At 41.3% G+C, this 8,573-nt stretch overlaps 1 protein-coding gene and 2 long non-coding RNA genes across 3 annotated transcripts in view; all 3 read right to left on the reverse strand.

The window, feature by feature from the left end:
- The window catches only part of LMAN1 (lectin, mannose binding 1), a 28,916-nt gene extending 27,193 nt beyond the window's left edge, over window positions 1–1,723 (reverse strand). Inside the window, exon 1 of the mRNA XM_032293648.1 lies at window positions 1,453–1,723. Coding sequence (XP_032149539.1) covers window positions 1,453–1,690 — 238 coding nt within the window. The 5' untranslated portion in view covers window positions 1,691–1,723. The remainder of the gene's footprint in view (window positions 1–1,452) is intronic.
- An 882-nt stretch (window positions 1,724–2,605) lies between these two features.
- On the reverse strand, window positions 2,606–5,802 carry LOC116561731. The gene is made up of 2 exons (XR_004273574.1): window positions 3,379–5,802; window positions 2,606–3,048 (listed from the first exon to the last, which is right to left on the reverse strand). It is a non-coding gene; the product is annotated as an uncharacterized LOC116561731 (long non-coding RNA).
- A 445-nt stretch (window positions 5,803–6,247) lies between these two features.
- Window positions 6,248–8,573, reverse strand: part of LOC116561732 — a 19,232-nt gene continuing 16,906 nt past the window's right edge. The window contains exon 4 of the long non-coding RNA XR_004273575.1: window positions 6,248–6,511. This is a non-coding gene — a long non-coding RNA (uncharacterized LOC116561732). The remainder of the gene's footprint in view (window positions 6,512–8,573) is intronic.

Raw genomic sequence — 8,573 nt, forward strand, 5'->3', positions numbered from 1 at the left:
ACCAGGCAGACAATAGAGAGGTGTAGAAGTGAAAAACTGAACAAATCCATCACCACTACTGAATAATTCATCCTCATTCCAAAAATAGAAACGAAAACTCCAAAAACTTGTGTTTGACATCATTTGCATCACCTTCTGAATCAAGAACAGAGTTACTTTGATAACAAAGGCCCAGTAATACACCCTTGTTGCATGGGCACATAATAAATGACTGATGAGTAACAAAATAACTGCACTCTACTTCAACTACTTAATTGCTTGGTCATTAAGTCAAATTGAAATCTAGACCTTTGAATTACACATTAATTTGAGAAAAACAGCTCTTCCTAAAAGAGTGCTTCCTATTCAGTAATTGCTTTCTAGAAATGAATCATTTTGTTTCAAGCACAGGACAATTTAAAATGATGTATAAAAACCTTACATACAAGATTGCTTAATCACACATAAAGACAGAATTCAAACTGCCAGAGCTCCTCACCTCCTATTAAGGCATTTGCCACTTGTTCAAAGGGCATATCTGATGGTCATTGAACAAAGCTTACGTCATGCCAAGTGCTACAATTGACTCCTTAGTCAGCAGTGACACATCAGCACTAAAAAGTGCAGATATGTTTTCTTTCACGTAAGTAAATGCTCTAGCAAGACTCTCTTATCTATAACAGTGCCAAACACAGAGAGTGAATAAAATATGAAGCCGAGGTTATGTCAATGTTTCCAATTGTTTTAAAGGTCTAAAAATGTAATGCTATTCTTAGTCTCAGGTTCAGAAACAATCCCCCAAAATATATGCCTTCTCCTAAGTTACATAATGTTACTACAAGAGAAAAGATCAAAGACCTCACCAAGTCAGAGAGGAAAATGTAAGGTGTAGTTCCAACAGTATAAGAGTGTCGTCTGACATACAAACTTAAAAATTACTCTAATACCAATATATGCCATCTCTGGAGACATCAGTGGGCATCGGGTTCAAATGAAGCACTAACCATTGCTAACACTGAAGAAAAGAATGCAGGGGTCGCGGGGGAAGCCGGAAAGGAAGGGGGCTTCTAAAACATGTCTCAGGCTGGGATAGCTGGGAGTAGGGGACACTTCTAAAGACCTAGCGTTAGGATGAAACATGATACCTAGAAGCAAGTTTGAGTGCTAGGACGCGCAGGAGGTAACAAAACACCTCTAGATCAAATGGAAGGTACCAACGTGATCAAAGAAGGGAAGACAGCAGGCGGGTGAGAGAACAGAATGGGTGAGGGGAAGACTCGGGCAAAAGCTGAGGGAACCGTGCAATCCAGGAAGGATCCGCAGGAGGGGCTGCCAAGAGGGTTCCCTCCACAGCGCATATGGTGTGCAGCGGCTGGAAGTGGACCTCAGCACACCAGGGTAGCCGCAGATGAAAGGTGAATAGGCGGCGGAAGGCGGGGAGGAACCCGTCCCCAGCCCTCTGCCCGGGCTTACTCCCCGCGTGGGCCCAGAAGGGCACGGTCCCGTCGCTCTGCACCAGGTGCGGCCCCTTGAAGCTGTATTTGTACTCGAAACGGCGATGTGGTAGCGTGGCCGGGGTGCCAGCGGCGCCGGCGGCACTGGGGTCTCCTCCCACGCCGTCGCCCCCAACGAAGCGACTGAGTGACAGCAGCAACGCGCAGAACAGCGGCCGAACTCTGGCCTGGAGACCCCTCCGCCTGGACCCCGCCATCTTGGATTCTGGGACGCGAAGGAGGGCGGGAGAGGGAGGAGCGCGGATGGCTGTGGATGGCCAACAGGGCGCTCGCTGATTGGTGGAGCCCGGGGGACCCCAGAGGCAAGGGGTGAGCCCCGCCCCCGGCCTCCGCCCTCCGCGCGGCGGCCGGGCTGGGAGCACTGTGAGCAGCGACACGCGCAGGGGGCGGGTCTGGCGGCGGTGCAGCCCTCAGGCCCCGCCTACCCCCTCCGGGGGCGGGGAAAGGACTCCAACCTTCACTTCCCGCGACGCGGGAGGCGCAGATGGTCCCTACCTGCAGGGAGCTTTCTACGGCTTCTTAGAATACCTGGGAGCAGGAACTGGCGAGCCCTAAGATCTGTGGGCCCAGCCTGTAAAAAATCTTTTCAGTATTAGAAGACAGGCGTTCCTTTTGATGTGACATCAAGTTTTCAGTGGCACAATCCCGAATGCTTATGGTCTCAGCCCAGGGAGCTCCACCAACCCGTGTTAGAGCATTTCAAACTAGGAACCGGCACCCACGGGCTTGCGGGATGCCTTAGGATTTATGAGCTCGTGTCGGAAAGAGGGTTTCTGTGGATCTGTCAGCCATCCTTTACATCTCAAATTTTAATTCCAAGAGCTTTCCAAATTTTGAAACCATGGCAATAGTGCATTCAAATGAAACAGTTTGGTTTGGTTTTGGTGAGAGAGACAATGTGCTGTGGACCCAGGCGTCCGTAGAACCTGGACATTTGAGATAGAATCAGTCTTCCACTCAATAAATACATTCTGTATTTTAAAGGGGACTCCTCCTTCCTACTTAGGAAAAAAACAGTGTCAAAATATTCATGGTCATTCGGAGTTTTGTTTTTCTAACATGTATCATGATGAGTTTTTCAAGTCCAAGAATCAGTAGTATGATTTATATTGTTTTTACCATGGCTCTTTATTTCATTAGCTCTGTTCATGTAGGCTACAGGAACATCACACTAGCTCTAGGGACTGAACACTCACATTACTTAAACTTATTTTTCATTGACTTCCCAGTTTTCCATCTCCAGACTCATGGACCATTACTGTTAAATCTCTTTCTAGTGCTCAAATAAAACCTTCAAGTTGAATATGGATTTAAGGCTTTCCACCTGCCAGTCTAGAGATGTAATTTAAATGCTGCTATCTCAGGAACAGCAGTAACAAATATTTATCCACTGTATAGTATATGTGGGTCATTGCCCTGGGCTCTCCAGGGTTTTAAACACAAAGGATTAAATCATTTTATTCGGTTCTCTCATTGCTGTGGCAACCAGCTCTATGCCTTGAACAGAGTAAAGAATCTTTAAGTATGTGTTAAACAATCATTAATGTTAATAAAACTGGCAAACATCGGCCGGGCGCGGTGGCTCAAGCCTGTAATCCCAGCACTTTGGGAGGCCGAGGTGGGTGGATCACGAGGTCAAGAGATCGAGACCATCCTGGTCAACATGGTGAAACCCCGTCTCTACTAAAAATACGAAAAATTAGCTGGGCATGGTGGTGCATGCCTGTAATCCCAGCTACTCAGGAGGCTGAGGCAGGAGAATTGCCTGAACCCAGGAGGTGGAGGTTGCGGTGAGCCGAGATCGCGCCATTGCACTCCAGCCTGGGTAACATGAGTGAAACTCCGTCTCAAAAAAAAAAAAAACAAAAACAAAAACAAAAAAAACCTGGCAAACATTTACTGAGTGCTTTCTGTGTGTCAGTAACGGTACTAAGCCTTCTACATATGTTAGCTTATTGAATGCTGACAGCAGCCCTCTAAGGTAGATGCCATTAGTATTTCCATTTACAGATGAGGAAACAGAGGCATAGAAGGATTGCATCATTTACCCAGTGTCACACAGCAAGTGGTAGAGATAGGTTTCAATTCCAGGCATTCTATCATTAAAGCCTTCAATCTTAAGAATCATTTTATGTTAAACATTGGTATGTTAAATATTTTCAATTCATTATGTATGATTTAAACTCATGAGAGACCTAAATTTCAAGCATAAGTAATATAATACAAGTAAATATTTGTAATTTTGCTGAACCATAAATGTAAATTATTATGTTCTGTGAAGCTGTTTCTTTAAAAAAAAAAAAAACTTTTTATTGAAGCATATTATATAAAGAAAACTATGCAAACCCTAAGAATATAACCCAATGAACTTTTCCCAAAATGAACACATCCCATGCAACCAGCATCCAGATTTTCTTTTCCGTATTTTTTTTTTAAGACACATTTCTATTGGGTATATACCTAGGAGTAGAGTCACTCCAGGTATAGTAGAGTGACTGCCAATTTTTAGTAGATCCTGCCAATTTTTCAGAGTGGTTGTGCTAATTTATATTTCCACCAGCAGTGTGTGAGGGCTTCAGCTATCTGACTTTTTTTTTGTTAACCTGTAAAAACTCTTATTCTGAATACCTGTCTCTGCTTGGATATATACATATAGTGAATATTTTCACCCGCTTTGCGGGATGACTTTTCACCCTCTTAATGTTGTCTTTTAATGAATACTTATAATTTTAATATAGCTCAATTTACTGTTTCCCTGGTATCGTTAGGGATTTTTGTGTGTCGTGTTTAGGAATCTCGCTTGTTGTTTTGTCTAAGTTGTTAAACTTTAAATTTTACAGCATTTTGGCTTCAGAACTGAGAGCTTTTAGGTTTGAGTTAGATAGGATCATTTTACAAATGGTGAAATTGAGAAACTGGGTCTGGCAAACTGAAGTTTCAAGAATCACAATGGTTTCACTCTAGGCCCCAGAAACTCTGAGCCAGTGAATTTTAAAATCTGTATTTTTGAAGTAATCCATGAAGGGAAACTTCCTTACATTTCAGTAACATTTTACCTTCAGGGCAATACCATATTGCAGATTTGGTACAACACAATGAGAAGGGATTTCCTACTACCCTCCAGTGCCTGAGGCAGTTTCCAAAAATTAAGCTCAGATTTTTAAGTTGGGAGGGGAATAAAAATTATGAGGGTCTCTCAACACACCACTGGGCCCTGCATAGAGCTGGAGAGATGCAGTGGCAGTGCCAGGCCTCCGTTTGGTAACTGACTCCTTACAGCTATATTCTGGCAGTATCTGTGACTCATTGCAGGCCTCTTCTGTGCTAGCAAACAGTGTCCTAAATGCCAGATGATTGACAGGCCTGTCCCATTTATAAAATTCATAGATGTCTCCTAGCACATAGCACAGAATGGTGTTTTGCTCTTGAGTGAATAAAAAACCCAAAAGCAGATTGGGAGATATCTTTTCTTTTTGGTCTTCCTATTCACAGGGAGCCCTATGGATTAATGGGTTGTTTTTTTCATAATTGGTAATCAATTTCAATTTTCTTTGATCCAGATACACTGCCGTCATCAATGGCACACGTAATTGTTGGCTGGAGTTGGAGTAAAATCCATGGTATGTGACCCACTCCAATAGTCTTATAATAGACCTCCGTTTTTGCTTAAGCTAGCTGGAAAGAATTTCACTTAGTTACAGCAAAAAATAGTGTTAAAACTAAGGTTACCATGCCAATTCATTGTTTGCATTAGTGGATTAACTACTGTTGGGGCCTCCTAACGACTCTGTATAAATTGTATTTGATAAGAGTAATGAAAATGATATGGTCTGCCTGTTCTTTCAATGTGTGATCATTCATTCACGTGTTTGTTCTTATTCACAACATCAGACAATTAAGTGTTAAAGCCACCATACTAGAGGCAAGGCAATAGGAATACAACTTGCTTGGAGAATTCAGATTTAACCTTGAACAGTTAGAAAATGATTATATGTATTTTAATAAACACAATACTTACGGCTGCAAGAGAAAAAAAAATGCCTGAATTCAAAGTGGCTGAAACGATAAAGAAATCTGTGATCTCACAGAACTGCAAGTTAAATTAGGGCTCCGCCAGGAAGTTACAGCAAGGTCCTCTGCATCTTTGGTTCTACCTCACATTGACTTTGTCCTCAGGCTAGCTTCTCTCAAGGTTCTAAGATGGCAGACCTACTTTAGGTTCAGTGGCAGAGACAGAAAATCTCTTTCATCTTTGGATAAAATTTCTGCCTTTCACTTTGATTAGGTCAATTTAGGTTACACGTCCATCTTTGGAACATTAACTTTAGCCAGTGGAAAACCAAGCACTGAATCAATTGCTGGTAAAGAGTTTACGATTACCAGCCTTAGTTAAGAACAGTGGTTCTCAAACTTTAATGTGATTCAGAATCACTTCTGGAGTTTGTTAAAACACAACTGAGACCAACATTTCTAGTTTCAGAAGGTTGAGAATAGGGTCTAATGTTGCTAACAAGCTCCAGGTCATACTGATGCTGCTTATCTGGAGACCACACTCAGAATCACTAGTTAGACAAATCCTGATCTACCCTGGGAGCTGGGGATGGAGTCAGCTTCCCCTGAGTCATAAGGGCTATATGTGTGTGGTGGGGAGTGAACATAGGAACTCAGCTGGGACTCAGTTCAGAAGGAGGAAGACAAATGAAAGATCAGAAGATAACCAACAGCATGTCCTGCATGGTTAATCAAGAACATGATCATGTCTTATAGGTTATCTATTAGGATTATAAAATGCAGTTGTGATCCAAGTTAGAAGGATATAATTATATAAGAACAAAGACTTTTCAGTTCAAGGTTATGCCATAGTTCAAATCATCAGTTTTCAACGAACACGATACAATATATAAGGTTTCTAAGGAAGATGAACACAGAGGTGTATTGAACCACTCTGTAGAACAGCCACCCCACTCATCTCTTCCCATGATTTTATGGAGCCATTATTTTCTCTTCAAGTATAGTGCCTAACTGCAAAGCAGGGTTACAAAGTGGCAAGTTTAAATTCTTTTCAGTGACGAGTTTAATTAGAGTCTCATTCATAATTTTACCAATAAAATTTAAAATATATTACAATCACAAATGCAAAATATGCTAACATGCAAATTAAAATAGCAGAGAACTGTATAAAGTAAAAACAATTCTCTCCCCCTTCCCAACTCCAGCCTCACTTCCTGGATTCAACCAATGATTAGTAGTGTGATATACAACGTTCCAGAGAATTTCTGTCCTGCGCATTTACAAATATATGTACTCCAATGTTTAAAAATAGGATCAGATGATATAAATTTATGGCATATATACACTTCATTACATAATATAAAGTGATCATCTTCTATAAGGTTAGCATAAATCCAGCCAGTACCACCAGTATAATTGTGTCCTGAGCAGGGATGCCTGTCCAAGGCGACAAGAGGAGGTGGAAATCAGCCCTCAGTCTGTGATTCTGCCAGGCTACATCCATCGGGAGAAAGTGCCTTTTTAGACAGGTGCCATATTAGCAGCCCTAGAAGTGCTTAACTATTTTTAGTACTTCATTGTACAAAACGTATCATAATCATCATTTAATCTCATACAAGCATTTGTTTTCAAGTTTTTGCTATTATGAATAACACTTCAGAAATACCTTTAATCACTTGGGACAAAGAAAATGGGAATTGATAATTATTAAAAAACAACCCACCGGGTGCGGTGGCTCACACCTGTAATCTTAGCACTTTGGGAGGCCGAGGTGGGTGGATCATCTGAGGTCAGGAGTTCAAGACCAGCCTGGCCATCATGGTGAAACCCCATCGTTTTTTAAACAAAAATAAAAATTAAAAAAACAAAAAAAAAAACAACCCATTGATTCTCAGAGCTCCCTCAGCAAGCAGGTGTTACAAAGAAAAGATGTCTCCCAATCTCTCAATCTCCCAATCTGCTTCTTGTTTTTCTGCTCTCCAGATAGTATCAGCATGTGCTATGAGATGTCTATTTGTTTTAGAAATAAGACAGTTCTATTAATATTCTGGCATCCTAGACACGTTTTGCTAGCATAGAAAAGAGGAGCATGGAGTTAATCATATTACCACAAATTTTGCAAGGTTTGATCCCAACCAAGCTGTCATTTTTCTGACTGTCTTTCTGCCTCTTAAAACACTTCTGGATGGGTGTGGTGGCTCACACCTGTAATCCCAGCACTTTGGGAGGCTGAGGCAGGCAGACTGCTTGAGTTAAGGACTTCAAGACCAGCCTTGGCAACACAGCAAAACCTCGTCTCTAGTAAAAATACAAAAAATTAGCTGGGTGTGGTGGTGCATACCTGTAGTCCCAGCAATTAGAATTTTTCTAATTCTTCCCCCAATACTATGCAGCCATAAAAAGGACGTGAACTCATTCTTTTTATGGCTGCATAGTATTCCATGGTGTATATGTGCCACATGTTCTTTATCCAGTCTATCATTAATGGGCATTTGGGTTAGTTCCAAGTCTTTGCTATTATGAATAGTGCTGCAATAAATATATTTTGTGTACATGTGTTGTTATGGTAGAATGATTTATAATCCTTTGGGTATATACCCAGTAATGGGATTGCTGGGTCAAATGGTACTTCTGGTTCTAGATCCTTGAGGAATCACCACACTGTCTTCCACAATGGTTGAACTAATTTACACTCCCACCAACAGTGTAAAAGCATTCCTATTTCTCCACAGCCTCGCCAGCATTGTTGTTTCCTGGCTTTTTAATGATTGCCATTCTAACTAGTGTGATGTGGTATCTCATTGTGGGTTTGATTTGCATTTCTCTAATGACCAGTGATGATGAGGTTTTTTTTTCATACGTTTGTTTGCCACATAAATGTCTTCTTTTGAGAAGTGTCTGTTCATATTCTTCACCCACTTTTTGATGGGGCTGTTTTTATCTTGTAAATTTGTTTAAGTCCTTGTAGATTCTGGATATTAGATATTTGCCAGATGGATAGATTGCAAAAATTTTCTCCCATTCTGTAGGTTGCCTGTTCACTCTTTTTTTTTTTTTTTTTTTTTTTTT

The sequence above is a fragment of the Sapajus apella genome, unplaced genomic scaffold (genome assembly GCF_009761245.1).
Source record: "Sapajus apella isolate SASKATOON/1434 unplaced genomic scaffold, GSC_monkey_1.0 scaffold30, whole genome shotgun sequence".
NCBI lineage: Eukaryota > Metazoa > Chordata > Mammalia > Primates > Cebidae > Sapajus > Sapajus apella.